The sequence below is a fragment of the Phoenix dactylifera genome, chromosome 10, assembly GCF_051530095.1.
Source record: "Phoenix dactylifera cultivar Ajwa chromosome 10, Ajwa_hap1_PhDact_Kaust_v1.1, whole genome shotgun sequence".
Taxonomy (NCBI): Eukaryota; Viridiplantae; Streptophyta; class Magnoliopsida; order Arecales; family Arecaceae; genus Phoenix; species Phoenix dactylifera.
Genome location: NC_143199.1, coordinates 17,065,325 through 17,087,183, shown reverse-complemented (window position 1 = coordinate 17,087,183; position 21,859 = coordinate 17,065,325). Strand labels below are relative to the sequence as shown.

Genomic DNA, 21,859 nt, shown 5'->3' with positions numbered 1-21,859 from the left:
AAAAAGAGTTTGATTTAGAATGGCATGAAGAAATTAAAACAAAGTACATGAAAAAGTAAAATGACCAGCAATGGATCAAGGTGCTTATCCGTGAACATAGAGCTCCTGATGCCTCCCTATGTAAGGAGCTACCAGCATTGGCAACCTTGAATATATAATGACCCTTCAGCTCGCAACCATCACCTCTATGTGCACGGCAACGGCAAGTAGTGGAACTAGTACTCTAAGTCTTTAGGTTGGTGATGAAAGGAAGAAATGAATTGGAAAAGGAGGGAAAAATCTTAGTGGGAAAGAAAAAAGAAGGAAACACCAATGGTCTTTTGTGCTGGTATTTCAATCACAAAAGTAATCCTAATATAGATCCACATATTATTATGTCTTTATGCCTCAAACAGTCTGGATACAGATTTTCTCCATCCAACCTCACCTCTCGCAATGTGCCCGAGAAACATCTCAACAGCCCTCCAGCATTAAAATACCACTAACTCCTTCATGAAATATAAGAACGAAAAGAAAAGACAATGAAAATTTGAAGCTTTAGGAATTTGAGATTTATATTTCTCTTCACTCCAAGTTGCCCACCAACATCCATTAGATTCTATTCATCTATTTCTGTAATTATGATAGCACAGCAACTCTTAAGTTACTTGATATTTTGAACCATGTTTAGCTTAATAGAACATCTTCTAAGAATATCGAAGCAACCATTTAATTTGAGAGATAAAAAAAATTGTATACAAGTAAAAATTTATCAAAATTATTGTCATCTCAGCATTATCAATTGTCCTAAATATTACTTCAAAAATTACCTTGGTTGGAAAGTAATAGCCCTCGTCCTCCCTGATAGTTCTCCAGCAACTGGTATTGATATAGAAGAAATTAGGAACGCACCAGAGGCATCTGGTCGAGGGATAGTCACATTAGTTGAACCACTTGCTGGGACAAGAGGGAATGAATTTGACCAAACTGGTCTATTGCTATTTTCAGGTTTGCTCTGAGGTAAAGATGCACTCAATTTAACTGAAAGTTCAGTAGCAGGAATATGACCACAAGGAGCATACATATATGCCTTTGCCCTTCTGTTCTCTACATTTTGCACATAGGCAGCACCATCTTCAATCTTTCTTGATGAATAAATTCCATTGTCAGTCAAACTGTAGTGAGAAGCTCCTGTAGCATCTGTAGAATTCCCATAAGAAAGTTTAGATGGGAAATGACTGTTTAAAGGCCTATATGAGTGCATCTTGTAATTCTCTTGTGCAGATATAGCAAAGTTTTTTGATGAGTCTACAGATTTATTAATATCCACACGAGCAGAAGATGATTCCATCTCAGAAGATAGAAGGGCAAGGCCATGCTCCTCAGATGAAAGTTGTCTATGCCCAACCACATGGTAATTTGAAGGAATAACAGAGGCACCTCCATTTCTTTCATGGATACTATCTACAACTGTAAGCAACAAACCCGTACAATTATACAGCAAATATGGAACAGATAGGCACATCTCCCGTGCACCACAGAATGCATCCATAGACTTGTCTAGTGTCACAGATGTAGGACCTAAAATGATAAACAAGATGTTAGCCCTTCTTATAAACGTTGAATTCTATGAACTTAAACAACATGTGGAGAAGCTTACCGCTACAAGTATTATTAGAATAGAAGGTCAGAGTCTCAGACACACAGAATTTGGAGCCATTTAACTTGGTCATAGCAGAAAATGACTCTGCACGAGGAAATTTGGAGCTGATAGGCCTGAATCCTAGTATAGAAAATGTGATTCCCAGATCATGTGCTGAATCAACAAGGAAAACAGAAGCAGTATCTACCTGAAAATTGCACGATAAATCAAGAATTAGACATCAAAAATAAAATTCACAAGCTTCTGGAACCAAAGTAGTTGTTAAAATTATTTAGCAATGAGCCGAGAGCAAACCTCTGAAAGGGAAATGGAATGTGTATTTCCACCGCTATCCACCGTCAATGATAAGCATGTGGGAAGATAGCTTTTCACCAACAAAGGAGTTGTCAACCTCACACGGCGTATAAAACGTTTCTTTGTAAAATTTGACTCAAATACTCTTTGACCATTATCTTTTACAGTTGGTTGCTCAGTCCCACGAACATTAAGTGACGAGCATTTTCTTGCAGCACCCGATGGAGACAAGCTATAATCTTGAATTGAAATGCAACAACGAAATGGATCACTGCTAGGATGTGAAGGATAGCACACAAATGATCTCATGAACCCAAGCCTATTTTCCTGTGAAAGTATATTTGATAGTGAATGTGCTTCACTCCACAAATAAGGAATGCCAACTGGATGCCACCTAATATGACCTGCCTCAGCCAAATGCAGTGGCAATGGAATCTCTTGGCCTGGAAGTATCGGTCCAAGGATCTGAACCATCCAAGAAGAAAAATAAGCTGAAGATTGGGAGAAAATAATATTTTTCCTTAACAGGCTCTGGAAGCAGGGAAAAGTTGGAAATAGAAATTCCAATACAATTATCTAAAATCACAGATTTAAGTGGAGAAGTCACTAAGTTAAGAAGACATAAAAATGTTCAGAGAACTGCTCAAAATGTACGGCATAAGAATAACAGCTACCTCTCCATTAAATTGTTTTGATATTTTTAAGAATGGTCACAAAAGAAATATGAAGAACAATATCTCTTGATAACCAAGCCTAGTATTATCTGAAAGGTTACAAAATCACATGTATACCTCTGAGGAAACACCAAATGGGATATCAAATCGTAGCTCTAGGGGCACTGATGTTGCATTGAAAAGTACAACCTGTTAAAAACAGGCATGAGGGCTCTGTCAGGAATACTGATAACAAATAACATGCTTCAAAAATCAAATACTTACAGTGGAATACAATCGTATCATCTTGCTATAATGCTGCATAGAAACCTCAAAGACCACAGGAACAACTAATCCATTGTTCTGATCACTTCTATATCGTTCGTCATTTTTTCGACCATGTTCTGGGATATCACTATCTCTGTCTACTTCTGTAAATGCAGGCTGCTTACTTTTAGAGAAATTTACCTCGAAGTAGCTAATGCCCACAAGGTCCATCGACATTGGTTTGGAAGGACCAGAAGTTCCATCAAATTGAATGGAGATCATATGATGTGCCACAGCACTCATCTTTTTTTCGATAAGTCTTTCGGAGGAATAAGTCCTATGTTGAAAAAAATGTTCATCAAGAGTTGGTTCAACATAAATTGGAAGTGAAAAACCTGGTTGAACAGTATTTCTGTCTTTATTTGAGAAGCCTCCAGCATTTCCTGCATTAACAGGACCTCGGAACAACTCGAATGTTAATGGCAAGGACGTATCATTGCAGAGAATGTAAGGGGCATATCTTCTGGTATGTATTTCATCAGTGTTTTTAAATCCATTGATTTCCTGATTTCCTTGAAACTCATCTGGTTCATTCTGATTCAAAGCATTCTTGATCATTTGATTTAATCTGAAAATGGCCTGCAAGAAGATAGAAAATTAGTAAAAAAGATGAACAAGAACAGAGAGATAAATACTTTAGCTGTGGTTACTTAGTTGTAGGTTCCAACCACAAGGCAAGAAAGAAACATGTCATGGCAAATTCTTCTCGGAGATCCTAGGTATCCGTGCCATAACAGGAACAAAATGTATTGCAGTACAGCACTATACATTTCATGGCCTTTTGGATAAGATAAAGTTTTGCAGTAATGCACTGTCAGTTCATAAAAATTACAGAGATGTTTCTCTATTTTTTATGTAGAACTACACATTTCAGAAAGTTTGTGCTTCACATCCGTCAATAATAAACAACCACTTGAGAATCAATAGCATGTACGTCTCAAGCTTTTATGAAGTAATCAAAAGCAAAAATGAATAGTTTGAAAGAGTCACAAAATTATACCTCAATCAGAGGTTCTGTTATGTTCAAATTAAGCTGATCTGTTGATTTCAGATATACATCTGTAGTTGTAGATGCATCCAGGAGGGCATGCCCTGCATGTTTTCTTATTAATTTTACTTGAAAGCTCCATGGCTCTATAAAAGGTTCCCACATAACCTGCAAATATTGAGTTTTTGTCAAGAGTGCAGAAAAAGAGTGAAACTTTAGCATAACTCACAATATACCTTGTCGATGTTATTGTAGTTAACTAAGAGATCTGCATCAGCTAAACCTTCCAAGACATCTTCTGTTCTTGTGAATTCAACTAGTATGTTCTTCATCAAAGTCTCTAGGATTGGTCCATGACAGCACTGTAGAACAAGAAATGAGTAGCTTAGTTCAAAAGCTGAAGACACTACTATTTAGCAAGTGCATTTGTGCATAATCCATAGATATCATCATGGCAAACATATCTAATATATCGAACATAAAGGCTTTGCAGTATCTGCATTCTGCATATCAAAAGCTTATTGCCACATAACCGTTCCAAGCTCTTAACTTCATACAGTCCATTGGTATTCCAGACCACAAGGACAAGATCAAGATTTTCACCTGTATGAGCGATCCAAGAACAAAAAATTGTACAGGATGCATTACCTAGTTAATAACAAACATAGAAAAGATGTACACAGACAAGTATAAATAAATTAACTTGAGACGGATGCATGGTTATCTTATACTAACCAAAAGTCAAACATACGGTAGTGATGAAACATTCAATGCAGCAACTAGATATAAAAATAAAAAAAATACCATTATACTTTGAAGTGAATGGAAATGAAAATATAAAAAAAAAAAAAAATACCATTATACTTTGAAGTGAATGGAAATGAAAACTAGAGGAACTTCTGGTTAAATTATTCTATGTTGTATAAACCCATTTTAAACATGCCACCATATTATATAGCCTACCACATGTATAACCAAGAAAGCTTTTTAGCACCAGGGGCACACAATAACAAAGAAAACTATGCTTCTAGCTTCCGGTAACAAAATTCCCTCTTTGAGTTGCTAATTTGCTTCATACTTTAGCATCAAACAATTTCAGTTAAATTCTAGTTCAGCTTAAGTAGAGCACTTGACCGAACCAATTGGGAACCTGTACTTGGTAGACCCCCTGTACTGACACTACGTACTGCACTAGCACATCCTACTAGCTCTAAGTATGCCCATATCAACTAGGCACTGGCACAAGCCAATACAATGTACGATCCAAGCTACTATAATCATGCGCAAGGAAACAAAGAAACACGGTGAGGAAAGAAAAGGTGAAGTCAATGATAAAGGACTCTCCTATTTTCATTACTTCATTCTCACCAATGCCACCATTGCAGTATCATTTCACTCCATCCACCTTTCTCGTTCTCCTTCCTGCTTTTGACAAGTGGGAGAATCCAACCCCAACTCCTGCCCTTTCCCTCTCAGCCTCTTCCTCTTCTTTCCTTTTAATATTTAGCCAAGTGCAATAATTTGGCAATATGTTAACAAACTCATAGGTGAAAGGACCCAAATTATTAACACATTCCACGAATATCTTATGTTTCTGATGCATGTCGCATGGGCACATATCTCCACCAAGATTATTCTTTAGTTTTAGCTTTCTCAGGTCAGGACATGTTCAAGTACTGCTGATCTGCAGTGGAGTCAATCTTTCATGTTCCCTCCACATTCTCCTTACAAATTATTCTTCTCAATTAACTTTCCCTGTTTTCACTCCTCTTATTCCAGCACTATTTTTCATATTCTCACTTTTGCTTTTCTCTTGTTCTTCAATATTATTACCACTTTCTTTGGTTCCTACTAGCTAACCACACACATGCAAATTAGATTATATTTAAATTATATTTTATGTAAATACAAAAGAGAATAGAAGGATTTAACTTATATTTTTTCCTAATGTTCTCACCCTTGAAAAGAGGGATCAGATTCAATTCGGGATTGAATTAGAGAGGAATAAAAGGTTCCAGCAACTTGCTTACCAAAAACAGGGATTAGAATCCAGCTGTTTTCTCTTTCCTTTTTCTAAGAGTCAAAATTTGGTTTTTTCCCCTCTGTAAATTAGTGAAATTTAAGCAGCTGTAATTATTTAAATAGGAATTAGAATTTTAAATAGGAACAAGTTATGTACTATAGGTAAAGTGAAAGGGCATTTTCAGTAGAACAAATGACAGAGAATCAGAACGCAACCTTCTCCAAATCCTAAACTTTTGATTTTAATGTTTTTTAATATAATATAGATACAATCAACTGTCGAACATAACAGATCTGAAGCTATTAAGAATTTGAGTCTAAATTAAAAAAAATAAATTTATCTTGTTCTTTCATTTTTACTGTTCCACAAAAAATCACCAGTCTAAACCCCATATTTCTTGCACGCTCAAACCATAACATGTACCAATCAGTGTTACATCTACCTATGATTTCCATAAGTTTCCTGATCAAATCTGACTTCAAACAGAGAGATGTAGAAAACCCTAATCCTTTTTTTCTAAACCAGCTTTAGGATTTACATCAAACTGGAAAAGAAAAGGCACCAAGTTGTATCACCACAATTTATAATGCTCGCAAACAATGTGATGAGTTAATTTGGACTATGGACAAACAAGGTGTTGCCCAATTCAATTTTTTTAAGGTACTATGCACTGCAACACAACAGCTGCCAAGAAATGAACCGTCTGAACAAATATTTAAGTTGGATATGTCAAACAGGAACCAAACAGATTGTGGATTTTATTATAAAGGATAAAATATCCACACAAAATGTTGAAGCATTAGTAATTTAAAGGGCCTATAGAAGTTCTCACAATCTTATTAAGACTCCACACTCATCATGCAGTAAAATACATATCTAAACAATTTGATCATGATTTCTTTTCATTGGTTAATTGATGACCGGACACTCAGTTTTGTTTGATGTATATCTGTTGTTCCATACCCTTTAAACATTATCAGCTTATTACATATCCAGGGTGAGGGTAAAAAGGAATATGTATCAATCAAAGTATGTCTCCCAGCCTCACATGCAAAAGCTGAACCATGCAAGGATGTTTGTATTATATACAGCATGAACACTTCATATTAATATATGGTATTTTCAATCGAGGATATATAGGTGATTAAGAATTGAATTGATGTCAAAGATGACTTTTTTCACATAGGGCAACTAATTGCCTACCAATCAATAATAAAGCTTTAATATGTATATGAGGATGATAGTGTTATTTTGATGATTAACACAACCATTGAGGAAATATCTAATTAAGTATTACAAGTTAACGTGATACATCACTACTAAGTTCGACACTCTCGATACATTAGAAGAATGAGATCAAGATGTCTTTCAATGATTAATAATGAGATAAAATTTGTAATAGAAAAGGGATAGAGAATTCTAAATTCTAATTCTGCAAAATTTCAAGTGAAATGTACACTTAAGGGTAAAATAGTAATTTTCATTGTTAAGAGTATGTAGCACTACCATGGCATACATTCAAAATTGCTTGAAATATATTTCATTGATTGTATGGATGAATCTAACCTTAAGATGCAGCAAAGTGTGGAAAAAGTCGACCCCAACATAGGTGGAGTCGACCCTGGCACATCATGGAACCATCAGGCACACCTCTGCGAAAATGGCACGGATGAACAGTAGTGGAGTCGACCCCAAGTATGCTTGAGGCGACCCCAGGAGCGGAGCCGACCCCAAAGAACCTTGAGTCGACCCTAGCTTCAAGCCTCAAGAAAATAAGTCTCTGAAATTTACTGAGAGGGCCGACCCCAACTTTTCTTGAGCCAACCCCAAATAGAGCCGACCCCAGGAATGCCTGAGTCGACCCCAACTGAACATGAGTCGACCTCAAGGCTATGTCGTTCAAAACTGTGTCTCTGAAATCCCTGAGAGGGTCGACCCCAATGGAACTTGAGTCGACCCCACTGTAGCTTGAGTCGACCCCAAAAAGAATTGAGTCGACCCCAGTGAAAAACAGCTGAAATAAAAGGTTCTGTGATTCCTGAGAAGGCCGACCCCGCTGTAGCAGGAGTCGACCCTAGTGAAAGTTGGGTCGACCCCAGTGGAAGTTGAGTCGACTCCAAGTATGATGAACAGTGGTTTGAGTCGACCCTAGGAAAGTTTGGGTTGACCCAGCAAGGGCAGAAGCATAACGACTAGTTCTGCAGAAGTACTTTTTGACCTTCCAACGGCTAGTAACGGATAGTTTTTCAAATCTAACCAATGGGGAGTAACCTAAACATGTAGGAAAGTATTTATAATGATACTATTCATCAGAATAAGTAATCCTTTGCATGAAAATCAAAGCTTACTCAAGAAAGACAAAGCCCTAGTATTCTTCATCGAGGTGCTTCATTCAAGAGTCAAAAGAAAGTGGTTGAGCAGATCAAAAGAGGCATTAAGAGCTCCACCAACCCTTGAAGAGTGAAGCATTCCTTGACAAAGAAGAGAAGAGCCTTATCAAAGCGATAACTATATTCTAACTCTTCTTTGTAGCTTATAATTGTTATATCTGCTCATCTAGGAGTTTCAACCTTCTTATTCTTAACAATCTTGTAAGGTTTGTTGATGAGCCCGTAAAACCAACGGTGTAAGTTTGTTGGTGAACCCGTAAAACCAACGGTGAAGGTTTGTTAGTAAGCCCATAAAACCAACATAGGTTTTTGGTGATCCCGGGAAAACCAAAGTGTAAAGGTTTTTGGATTGTGAGCCCGGAAACAATCCAACTGTAATCCGCGGGATTATAGTGAACTCCCAAGGGATCGCTTGAGGAGTGGACGTAGGTGCATAGTAGAACACCGAACCATTATACTTCTTATGGTTTGTATTGTGTATTGTTCTAATTTCACTACTTGCACTTAATCTATATTAACTAAATCACTCACTCATCAATTAACATAATTAAGGAATCGAAAATCAAAAAAAACCAATTCACCCCCCCCCCCTCTTGGCTTGTCACCTTGGGCAACGAGTGGTATCAGAGCAAGGTGTTCTCATAGTATTTGTTGATCTTACGATCAAGAGTCAAAGATCATGACAACCCAAGTAAGATGTTCTATTAGCGAGGGACAATCCACAAATAAACCACCCTTGTTTAATGGCACTAATTATACTTATTGGAAAGCTAGGATGAGGATATTCATTCAAGCACGAGACTATGACTTGTGGAACATCATAACTAGGGGGCCACACACACCCACAGTTAGTATAGAGGGCACAATCATTCCTAAGCCTGAAATGGATTGGAATGAGAGTGATAGAAGACTTGCACAATTAAATGCTAAAGCAGTTAATGTACTTTACTGCTCACTAGATGTAAGTGAATTTAATAGAATATCCATATGCATCTCCGCGAAAGAAATTTTGGATAAACTAGAGGTCACACATGAAGGAACTAATCAAGTCAAAGAGTCAAAAATAAATATATTAGTACATAAGTATGAATTATTTAAAATGGAATCCACTGAGTCCATAACTGAAATGTTCACTCGATTCACTGAAATCATAAATGGACTAAAGAGTTTAGGAAAGTCTTATGCTAACTCTAAACTAGTGCGAAAAATTCTCAGATCTCTACCAAGAGTTTAGGAGGCCAAAATAACTACAATTCAAGAAGCAAAGGATCTCAATACACTGCAATTGGAAGAACTTCTAGGATCACTCATGACCTATGAGCTGACCATGAAACAAAACTCAGAAGAGGAGGTTAAAAAAAGGAAGACCATTGACTTGAAGTCTACAACTTCAAAGCAGGAAACTGAATCAGAGGAGTCCGATGATGAGGAGGAATATGATGAAGAAGAAATGGCAATACTTGCAAGAAAATTCAAAAAATTCATGAAAGGTAAAAAGAAATTCCATAAAAGAAAACCTTTCGTAAGAGGTAGTTCAAGCCGGGAAAAGGAAAAAGAAAAAAAAAAAAAAGAAGTGCCAATATGCTATGAGTGTAACAAGCCCGAGCACTTCAAGATAGATTGCCCGGAATTGAAATGGATGGTAAGAAAACTTAAAAAAAAGGAACCTCATGGCTGAATGGAGTGAAAGTGAGGAGTCAAGTTCGGAAGAGGAAAATCAACAAGAGACAACCCAAATCTGCTACATGGCCAATGACGATGAGGTAGATTCTGAACTTGAATGTGATTTTTCACTAGAAGAGTTACATGATGCATTTTTAGAACTGATGGAAGAACACAAGAAGCTAATCAATAAAAATAAAGTTCTAAAAGATGAAAATCAATCTCTTATCAAAGATAAGCTGAAACTATCTAATGACTATGAAACATTAAGTAGGAGGTTCACAAATGAAACCAAAAATCTAATTGCTGAAAATGTCAAGCTAAAAGAAGATGCAGAAAAATACAAATCCTTAATGGACAAGTTTACACTTAGTTCAACTAAATTAAATATGATTCTTGATAGTCAAAAAGCTATATATGATAAGGCTGGTTTGTGATATAAAATAAATAGGAAGCAAAAATACTTAAAGAATATATTTATGAAAGCCAAAACTGAAAATATAACTTGTCATTGCTGCAATAAAGTAGGACACAAAGCATATGAATGCAATTTTAGAAAGCCTAGCTATAACAAATTGAGTGATAAGAGTAAGCTAAAGTCCAAGAAAATTTGGGTTCCAAAAGGAACATCAAGTACTAACCTTAAAAGACCCAACATGGTTTGGGTACCTAAAGCACATTCTTGACTTTGATTTCAGGAGTGTCTTACAGCTAATAAGAGAGATAAACGATAGTATCTAGATAGCGGCTGTTCAAGACACATGACAGGTGACATAGAACAATTTGTCACCTTGAAATTTAAGGAGGGTGGAGTGGTAACCTATGGAGACAATGGAAAAAGACTTATCATTGGAAAGGGTAAAATCTATATTACTCCATCCACATTTATAGAAAATGTTTTATTAGTTAATGGTCTGAAACATAACTTGCTTAGCATAAGTCAATTTTGTGATAAAGGTCTTAAAGTCACATTTGAAGCTTCAGTATGCGTAATTACAAATCCAAAAGATAATAGCATTGTACTTATGGGACATAGGCATGGAAATATTTATATAGTAGATCTTCATGATTTAGGCAAGAAAAATGAATTATGCTTAATTACTAATGAAGAAAGGAAAAGTGAAACAAGTTGGCTTTGGCACCGTAGACTAGGACATGCTAGTATGGACTTAATATCAAAACTAGTCAAGAAGAATCTGATAAAAGATGTGCCAAAATTAATCTTTGAAAAAGACAAAACCTGTGGACCATGCTCATTGGGAAAGCAAACAAAATCATCCTTCAAATCAAAGAATATAGTATCAACCACTAGGCCCTTTGAACTCATACACATGGATCTATTTAGGCCTACTAGAATTGCAAGTCTAGGAGGAAAAAAGTATGGACTAGTCATAGGAGATGATTTCTCAAGATATACATGGGTTTCATTTCTTGCACATAAGAATGAAGCATTTTCAGCATTCTTGAAATATTATTTAAAAAATCATAACTGAAAAGAAGCTCACCTTAATTGCAATTCGAAGTGATCATGGAACTAAATTTGAAAATCAACACTTTGAAGAATTTTATAATGAAAATGGTATCTCGCATCAATTTTCAGCACCTAGAACGCCTCAACAAAATGAGGTTGTTGAAAGAAAAAATAGGACCTTGGCAGAGATGGCACGCACGATGTTGTGTGAGTCAAATCTTCTAAAGTACTTTTGGGCTGAAACTGTAAGTACTGCTTGCCATATTTTAAATCGTGTTTTAATATGACCTATAACCAAAAAAACTCCTTATGAACTTTGGAAGAATAGGAAGCCAACTGCTAAATATCTTAGAGTATTTGGATGTAGATGTTTCATTTTAAACAATGGCAAGGAGGATCTAAGTAAATTTGATGCCAAGTCAGATGAAGGTATCTTTTTAGGATACTCTACATCTAGCAGGGTATACAGAGTATTCAACAAAAGAACTCTTATAGTTGAAGAGTCAATTAATATCATTTTTGATGAGTTTGATAGTGAGTCTCCTAGGAGAGAAAATACTTCTGATGATGATGCAGGAATTTTTGAGTTCGAAAAATTGAATCTTAATGACGTACCAAATCAAGAAAAGGAAGATCATCATGTGCCACCACAATCTCAAGACTTGCAAAAGGGATGGAGGTACGCACATGGGCATCCAAAAGACTTAATCATTGGTGATCCATCTCAAGAGGTAAGAACTCGATCCTCTCTTAGAAATATAAATGACTATCTTGCTTTTGTTTCACAAATAGAACCTAAGAATTATGAAGAAGCTGAAAAAGACATAAATTGGATAAATGCTATGCAAGAAGAATTAAATCAATTCAAAAGAAGCAATATATGGACATTAACTGAGAAACCAAAGCATAATTCTGTAATTGGAACAAAATGGATCTTTAGAAATAAATTAGATGAAAATGGGGTAGTTATAATAAATAAAGCTAGACTTATAGCTAAAGGATACAATCAAGAAGAATGGATAGATTTTGAGAAAATATTTGCTCCTGTAGCCAGATTAGAAGCTATTAGAATACTTCTAGCTTTTGCATGCTTCATAGATTTCAAATTGTATCAAATGGATGTAAAAAGTGCCTTTTTAAATGGTTATATAGAGGAAGAAGTATATGTAGAGCAACCTCCTGGTTTTGAGAATCATGAATTACCAAATCATGTGTTTAGATTACATAAGGCATTATATGGATTGAAACAAGCACCTAGGGCTTGGTATGATCGATTAAGTAAATTTCTGCTAAATAATAATTTCAGTAGAGAAAATGTAGATAAAACACTTTTTCTCAAAAGAAAAAACAAAAATTTGCTAGTAGTACAAATATATGTAGATGACATAATCTTTGGTGCCACTAATGATAATCTTTGCAAAGAGTTTGCTAAATTAATGCAAGGAGAATTCGAGATGAGTATGATGGAAGAACTAAATTTCTTTCTTGGATTACAAATCAAGCAAACTAAGGAAGGCATCTTTATTCATCAAACTAAGTACACAAAGGAAATACTAAAAAAGTTTGGAAATGAAAATCACAAGGGGATAGGCACTCCTATGAACCCCACTAGTAAACTAGACAAAGATGAAAAAGAAAAAGTATAGATATGAAGCTCTATAGAGGATTAATTGGATCTTTGCTTTACCTAACTACCAGTAGGCCAAACATAGTATTTAGTGTGGGAATATATGCTAGATACCAATCAAATCCTAAGAAATCACATTTAAGTGCTGTCAAAAGAATCCTTAGATATTTGAGAGGAACCACAAACATAGAATTATGGTACTCTAGAGACTCCTGTATTGATTTGCTTGCATATTCTGATGCAGATTTTGCTGTATGCAAATTAGATAGGAAGAGCACTAGTGGAACATGTCAATTCTTAGGAAATAACTTAGTATCATGGTTTAGCAAAAAGCAGAATTCAGTAGCATTGTCAACGGCTGAGGCCCAGTATATAGCTGCCGGGAGTTGCTGTGCTCAAGTACTATGCCTCAAGCAACAACGAGAGAACTATGGAATTAAATTAGACAACATTCCTATAAAGTGTGATAACACTAGTGCCATTAACCTTACCAAAAATCCAGTTCAACACTCTAAAGCCAAGCACATTGAAATAAGGTATCATTTCATTAGAGATCATGTGCAAAATGGGAACATATGTATTGAGCATGTATGTACCGAGAAACAATTAGCTGACATATTCACGAAACCTTTAAGTGAAGATATATTTTGCATGCTTAGGAGAGAATTAAGCATATGTGATCCCTTTGATTGAAAGGAAATGGAAGGAACAAGTTGCCTTATGATACTCCTCTCTTATTTTAAAAATCCCATGAAACATGAGTAAAATTATTCATTTATAGATTCCTTACTCACATATCAATGTCCCACAAAGATTAGCAAGGATTGGAAGAAAGGAAGAATTAAAAAAAAAAAAATTTGGGCTGAACTGGGGCCGACCCGAGCCAGAATGGGGTCGACCCCACATTGAGTCGACCCTAGCTGAAACTGGGGTCGACCCAACGACGGGACCCCACTTTTAAAAGGAGACACGTGAGCTATTCTAGGGCACTGTTTCATCTTGTCCTCTTCCTAAAATCCTATTTTCCACTCTCCAATCTCTTCCAATCATCTCCAAACAGTAGAAGATTGCTTCCCTAAGCCATTGGATCAAGACCTAAGGAAGCATTTGGTGAAAATGGGACCCAAGCGAGCCGTTGCTAAGAGATCCGGAAGAGTTTCACGGCCAACCCTTGTAGATAGACATGCTAGAGATTCTTCTACAGTGCCCCCACAAGGTGAGACACGTGTAGAGCCTCCTCCTCCCTCCCCTTCAGCTCAACTTGCAAAATATGCGGGGAGACCGGTTACCACGGGGAGAAGGATCCACTCCGAATTTTTGGATCAAGAAGGGTTCTTTTGGGGAATTGGATCCAAAGGCAAGGATGGGAGTATCTTTGCTCCCTAGATTTGGTGACCTACCCGGCCTTGGTTCGTGAGTTCTACGCCTTCCTAAAAGTTGGACCGGGAGGGCTTGTGTCTGAGGTCCGAGGAGTAAGGGTTAGGGTCTCAAAAGAAAGTTTGAGTAAGTTGCTTCATCTCCCCTGCGAAGGTGCAACTCCAGAAAGACCGGAAAGCAAGTTGAGAGCTCTACAGTTGATCTTTGAGAGAGATGATTTTGACTACTCCGAAAATGTGATAGCTAGCTCTCTATCAGCTGAGATGAGGTTGTTGCACAACTTCATAGGTCGGATTTTTATTTCCGAAGAGTAGAAGATTTGATCACATATCTGAGCGAGATTTGGTCATTATGGAGCACGTCATTCAGGGCATTCCCCTGAACCTTCAAGCTATGATGATCAGGCAGATAAGAGAGGCTATATGCAAATCGAGAGTTTCCCTGCCCTATGGTATGATACTCATCCTGGCCTTCCGACAGCATGACATATCTGTGGAGGGAGAGATCTCCAGGCATCTATTATTCACTGACACTTATACTGCACGATCCCTAATTCGCATGGGTTATGAGAAGGTGAACGGGCAGTGGGTGCATGGAGGAGCAGGGATACATGCACCGGAGGGTGATGCACCAGAGGTTGGAGACCCCATCCCTGAGGCTGAGGTACCTGAGGATCATCCTACGGCACCTTCAGAGGCTGGACCGTCGTCATCCGTACCTATGGGGTGCACAGAGGAGTTTTGGAGTAGGATGACTGAGCTTGTGTCAGCTCAGGTGAGGACTCTCTCTGACGGATTGACGAGCAGGATGGACATTATGACTGCTGAGATTAGAGACCTCAGAGAGCAGGTGGGAGCATTACAGAGAGAGAGAGGCTCATGGTCCATCTGTGCCCCGAGCAGCTGAGTCGGAGGTTTCGGCACAGAGTCATCCAGCTCAGCGAGGTCCACGCTAGACTCGGTCCTATCAGGCTCGACCTCCCCTCGCCACTTATGCTAAGAGGATGAGGACTAGATCACAACCCTTAGATACCCCCTAGGCTGATGTTAGCATAATGATTAGTGCCTAGGATTTATCTAGCTCTCATATATATTTTGCTTTATTGATGTACTTTGCACTTTGATTGAAGAACATTGTATTAATGTACTACAATGTTCCATTTTGATCAATGAAATTTGAATGTTTATTATTTACTGCTTCTACTTATCTATTGCTATACACTTGTTTGATGATAACAAAAAAGGGGAGAAGTAAGAAAAGAAAGAAGTTGCAACATAAAGGGACAAATAAGTTTGAAAATAAGATAATATTTATTTAGGGGGGAGTAATATGTAACAATGAAATTTCTGAATTTGGCACATACTTCTCTTGCCTCGATACATAATCTGAAACTCTTGCTTTATCTCAAATTTTTGAAGTTTCATCCTTAACCAAATACAAAAGAAAGGGGGAGAAAATCAAAAGTTCTAATTGACAATATTTGGATGAAAGAGGGGGAGTCATCACTTTCAAATTTGAAAAGCTGAAATTCAGCGACCTGAGTTCTTCTAAAACAAATCTTCTAATTTTATGATAAGTATCAATCTGCTCATACTCAATATTTTGTAATCATCAAAAAGAGGAAGATTGAGAATGATAGTGTTATTTTGATGATTAACACAACCATTGAGGAAATATCTAATTAAGTACTACAAATTAACGTGATACATCACTACTAAGTTCGACACTCTCGATACATTAGAAGAATGAGATCAAGATGTCTTTCAATGATTAATAATGAGAAAATTTGTAATAGAAAAGGGATAGAGAATTCTAAATTCTAATTCAGCAAAGTTTCAAGTGAAATGTACTCTTAAGGGCAAAATAGTAATTTTCATTGCTAAGAGTATGTGGCACTACCATGGCATACATTCAAAATTGCTTGAAATATATTTCATTGATTGTATGGATGAATCTAACCTTAAGATGCAGTAAAGTGTGGAATGAGTCGATCCCAACATAGGTGGAGTCGACCCTGGCACATCATGGAGCCATCAGGCACACCTCTGCGAAAATGGCACGGATGAACAGTAGTAGAGTCGACCCCAGGAGCGGAGCCAACCCCAAAGAACCTTGAGTCGACCCCAGCTTCAAGCCTCAAGAAAACAAGTCTCTGGAATTTACTGAGAGGGCAACCCCAACTTTCCTTGAGCCGACCCCAGATAGAGCCGACCCCAGGAATGCCTGAGTCGACCCCAATGGAGTCGACCCCAACTGAACATGAGTCAACCCCAAGGCTATGTCGTTCAAAACTGTCTTTCTGGAATCCCTGAATATAGCTTGAGTCGACCCCAAAAAGAGTTGAGTCGACCCCAGTGAAAAACAGCTGAAATACAAGGTTCTGTGATTCCTGAGAGGGCCGACCCCGCTGTAGCAGGAGTCGACCCCAGTGAAAGTTGGGTCGACCCCAGTGGAAGTTGAGTTGATCCCAAGTATGATGAACAGTGGTTTGAGTCGACCCCAGGAAAGTTTGGGTCGACCCCAGCACGGGCAGAAGCATAACGGTTAGTGCTGCAGAAGTACTTTTTGACCTTCCAACGGTTAATAACGGATAGTTTTTCAAATCTAACCAATGAGGAGTAACCTAAACATGTGGAAAAGTATTTATAATGACACTATTCATCAGAACAAGTAATCCTTTGCATGAAAATCAAAGCTTACTCAAGAAAAACAAAGCCCTAGTATTCTTCATCGAGGTGCTTCATTCAAGAGTCAAAAGGAAGTGGTTGAGCAGATCAAAAGAGGCATTAAGAGCTCCACCAATCCTTGAAGAGTGAAGCATTCCTTGACAAAGAAGAGAAGAGCCTTATCAAAGCGATAACTATATTCTAACTGTTCTTTGTAACTTATATTTGTTATATCTGCTCATCTAGGAGTTTCAACCTTCTTATTCTTAACAATCTTGTAAGGTTTGTTGGTGAGCCCGTAAAACCAACGGTGTAGGTTTGTTAATGAACCCGTAAAACCAACGGTGAAGGTTTGTTGGTAAGCCCGTAAAACCAACATAGGTTTTTGGTGATCCCGGAAAAACCAAAGTGTGAACGTTTTTGGATTGTGAGCCCGAAAAACAATACAACTATAATCCGCGGGATTATAGTAAATTCCTAAGGGGTCGCTTGAGGAGTGGACGTAGGTGCATAGGAGAGCACTGAACCACTATACTTCTTATTGTTTGTATTGTGTATTGTTCTAACTTTACTACTTGCACTTAATCTATATTAACTAAATCACTCACTCATCAATTAACATAATTAAGAAATCGAAAATCAAGAAAAACCAATTCACCCCCCCTCTTGGCTTGTCACCTTGGGCAACAGTATATTTACTTTTGCTTGCATTGGTACTTACTTAATAACAAGATGGAGAGGGCAGTGAGGATACCTTCCAAAGTAATAAATGTAAAACATGCCATATAGTGCGATGCTATCATTAAATAAACTAGAAATTAGAGACACAATGTGAATCAATAGAAAGAAGGGGGTTGAACGGAATCAAAAGAAACTTGAGCTGACATGGTTTTAACCTTTCTTTTATTGTATTCTATTAAGAAAACCATAAAAAACAAAATCCATGGATTACAATTTATAAATAAGGTCATTGAATTAAATTACATTGACTTATACAAACACCCAATAAGTGGATTTGATATTTTGGATGCCTAATGCAGTCTTTTAAGGCATGCCATTTTCAATAATGTGCTAAAATTACCTTAGCCCAAGATAGAGCTGAAAATGATCTGAGCTGCTCATCAATTATGCAGATGAAGTATATTTTAGTCTTTTCAACTGAAGAATAATATATGACAAATGAATCATATTTCTTATCTTGAGTTCAAAACAAATTACATAATTAAATCATTCATGTTGACTTGTTGGACTGCTGTCAGCTACAGTTAATCTGGACAACATCCCCAAAATTACAGCCTCGGTCAAAAATGATCATATCACAATAAGTGCATATAAAGAATATAGATCACAATATCAAGAAAATATAAGAATTTCATGTTACAGGTGTGAAATTTCATATAACATCTACTTTGAAACTCTACGAAAAGCAGCATATCCAAGTAGTTTTTTAGTTAGATGACATACCCTTCCATCACTTAACAGCAGAGAGCCCTTCCATAAGCATAGTTTAAAAGCAACATAATGGTGCGAAATACGGGAAGATGTTGTTTCAGGAATTTTAAAATGACTGCAACTCCAGAAATTGAAAATTTGATGTGAAAATCCCACATCTAAGGATTCAACTTGAACTTCAATAAAGGTCTGCAGTGATTCTTTATGCTTTCCAGATAAACTAGCCCCAACTTTAACCTGGGGTATATGTATAAATGGAATGGAAATAGCTTTATGGTTTTGAACTATCTCCAGCATCACCTTCACCTTTTCCAAATTACATGTCAACATCACATAGCTCTTACCTAAGGCCAATTCAGAATTTTTACTCTGAAATGTAAGTTTTACATGCTTGCAGTGGTTTGATTTAGACGACAGTACACTCTCTGCCAATTTATGGCATGAGAACTCCCGAAAACAAAGTCCCTGTACTCGATTCCTTTCAGATTTTACAAAGTCTTCCTCGTTGTCCCAGATAGGTAAATACAGTGCAATTGTAATATTCTCAGACCTGATAGTCAAATTAACATCCTCTTGCATGCTTCGTTTAGATGCAGAGCCAGGTGAAACAAAAGGGTCTGGAAGTATATGAGATTCAGATTGCCTATTTGCATCAGATGACCATGATGTACTGCCAGAGTGCCTTGTATAAGAACAGAAAAGATCAATGATAGTACTCCAATCTGACAAATCTAACCAAATATCAAGAGAAGGTACAGCAACCACAAGTGCCGCTTCTCCCCCGCCAGAACTAGAGAAACTGATGCAAAGATTCGAAGAATTAGAACTGTCAGAGACAAATGATACTAATGGAACATAGCTGCGGACAGAATGAAGAACTAGACATGGGATATCAACATCAATACAATGTGGAATGTCATTTCTAAATATGGCAGATAAATTAAGTTGCATGTCTGTTTTTGCAATGATCTCTGAGGAACTAGGATCTTCTATCTTCAAGCACGAGAACAATACTGACAGTGCCTTAACACAAAATTTCATGTTAACAATTGATTCATTTGAAATGTCAAGAAAAACAGCATCATCCTCTTTAAGAGATTTCTTGAGTTTCAAAAACTGCAAGACATCAAAATTGTACATTTCAGATTCTTTGCCAACGGATGAAAACTGATCAAAAACACCAGTGGCTGCTTTAAGTCCACATAAAAAGTTGTCATCTGCATAAGACAGAATTATGTCAAAGACAGTTCAGAATCATGTCTAGTTCAAGAAGATTCTTGGTAAGAAGCATTCATGATTTCATCATACCTTCAGCAATCAACTTACAAAGGCCTGCTCTCATCATGATCAGAGTGGGCAAAGCAAATTTTTGGGAAGAATACTTTGTTTTACAAGGCATCCAAATCCACATATCAGCATCCAACTGTGCAATAAGAGGGATATTTCTCTTGGATGTATATTCATCAATCTTTAATGGGAAATTTGTATGATTCTCGAGCAATACCAGAGATAAATATGCACTTCTTCCAAATATATTGATGACATCAGTTTTGTCAACAACTGTACAATCCAGAATCATGCAATCAAAAGGAATGTCCCGAGCAGCATCTGCTGAATTCCTCATCGGAATGAAACTGCTGATTAACTGTGGAAATCCAAGTTGTAGACAGTAATCACTATGGCTTTCCAAAGGTAAGATCAGAGTGGAATCAAGTATCTCAAATTTGTATATGAGATTGGTATGTGCACTTTGAGCATTTTCTAAGTCCTCACTTCCAGTAGTGCAATGCTCATTTCCTTTAGCAGTCCATTCAGGCAAAGAAAAGTAACCAATCACTAAAGCCAGAAATTCAGATGGTAATACGCAGCAAACATGCTGAATACCAAAACTAATTTCAATCGAGGGAAGCAATATGTCCCTTTTTTCTCTTCTTGCTCGAATATTCAGTACAGGAGTACTACTTGGCGAAGATGGCCCCCAAAGTAGCTCATGGTTGCTAATGGAAGACCAAGATGATGAAAGTATTAACCCCTGAATAGAAACTAGTAACTCCCAGTAGTCAGTGCCTTGAAATGTTAAGGAAGATACAGATGCAGGCACGGTAACTGTTCCTAAGATGCAGGAAGAATCATGAAAGTGTGCTCGAACTCCATTTAGACTCCAATCCAGAATAATTAAATTATCATAGTGACAATTCTCAGAAGAAATAGCAGTGTTACTACTTCTTACTTTCATGATTGACCTCTTCCTGACATTTAATTTTAGTCCTCTGGGAGATTCTCTTTCCTTCACATACAAACACCTCAACTCAGATATATCATGCATGAGTGATCCTTCAATGCTGTTTAGGAAGCTTGAACTTCTGAGAGATACAAAAGGAAATTGGTCCATAGGAATGCCAGCAGATCGTTCAGTATCATAATAGTTAGAGAAGCCAAACTTAGAAAGCTCAACTTCGACCATGTTAATATTGTTATGTTTTTGGTTCTGTCTAAAGGATCTCTCAATATCACTAGCAGAAGAAGATTGCAAATTAAGTCTTTCAAAAAACTTGTGCAACAAACCAGTAATTCTAGGACTGATATGAAGATCTATATCATTGACACACAGACTGCATTCATGGTGAACTATGCATTCATCTCGTCTAGTTTGATAATGCAACTGCAAGCAACCCTTTGCAGAAGTGTCACTCCATGCATCTCCTGGCAGTTTGCTACCAGAAACATTTCTTGAAGAAAATAATGCATTTGTGTCAGATTCATTCTTTATGTTAAAGGTATCAGCTTTCAACATCTTCATAAGGATCCAAAATTCGATAGACTCTTGTAGAGCAAACCTGCCATTAGAATAAACAATGTTACACACATTTTAAAATGTTAAATAAAGTAGTTAATTAAATGTCATATGTGAATGTATGGTTAAATAACATACCTGATGTCTATATCACCTCCAATAATCGAGACAATCGAACTACTGCCTGCATCATCTTCAAGGTCAACATGGAAATTCAACTTGTCCAACTTGACAGTCACAGAGAACTGAAGAAAATAGGGATCATCTGGATTATCAATCTCAGCAGTATGTGGAACATCCCTTGCCACTGTAAATTTTCTTTCTAAGAGCAATTCATTTGCTCCAACAAGAGTACTATAAATTGCCTGGGAGAAGTGCATACCAATTGATGGTATGGTGCATTCAGCCTAGAAAGCAAAGAGGCCGGGAGAAAATAAATAAAAGGATTATTTCTACCCCAAGGATTATAAACACATGAAATTAAATGGATAAT

At 37.1% G+C, this 21,859-nt stretch overlaps 1 protein-coding gene across 3 annotated transcripts in view; it reads right to left on the bottom strand.

Moving 5' to 3' along the window:
- The window catches only part of LOC103723626 (vacuolar protein sorting-associated protein, putative (DUF1162)), a 111,282-nt gene that overhangs the window by 45,516 nt on the left and 43,907 nt on the right, over positions 1-21,859 (bottom strand). For all 3 annotated transcript variants that reach the window (XM_088705439.2, XM_039117452.3, XM_008814589.6), the window contains exons 23-32: positions 21,505-21,773; positions 19,881-21,409; positions 18,585-19,789; positions 4,141-4,266; positions 3,917-4,072; positions 2,875-3,495; positions 2,728-2,799; positions 1,937-2,401; positions 1,640-1,829; positions 810-1,560 (exon numbers count right to left, since the gene is read on the bottom strand). In XM_088705439.2, coding sequence (XP_088561565.2) covers positions 810-1,560; positions 1,640-1,829; positions 1,937-2,401; positions 2,728-2,799; positions 2,875-3,495; positions 3,917-4,072; positions 4,141-4,266; positions 18,585-19,789; positions 19,881-21,409; positions 21,505-21,773 — 5,384 coding nt within the window. The remainder of the gene's footprint in view (positions 1-809; positions 1,561-1,639; positions 1,830-1,936; positions 2,402-2,727; positions 2,800-2,874; positions 3,496-3,916; positions 4,073-4,140; positions 4,267-18,584; positions 19,790-19,880; positions 21,410-21,504; positions 21,774-21,859) is intronic.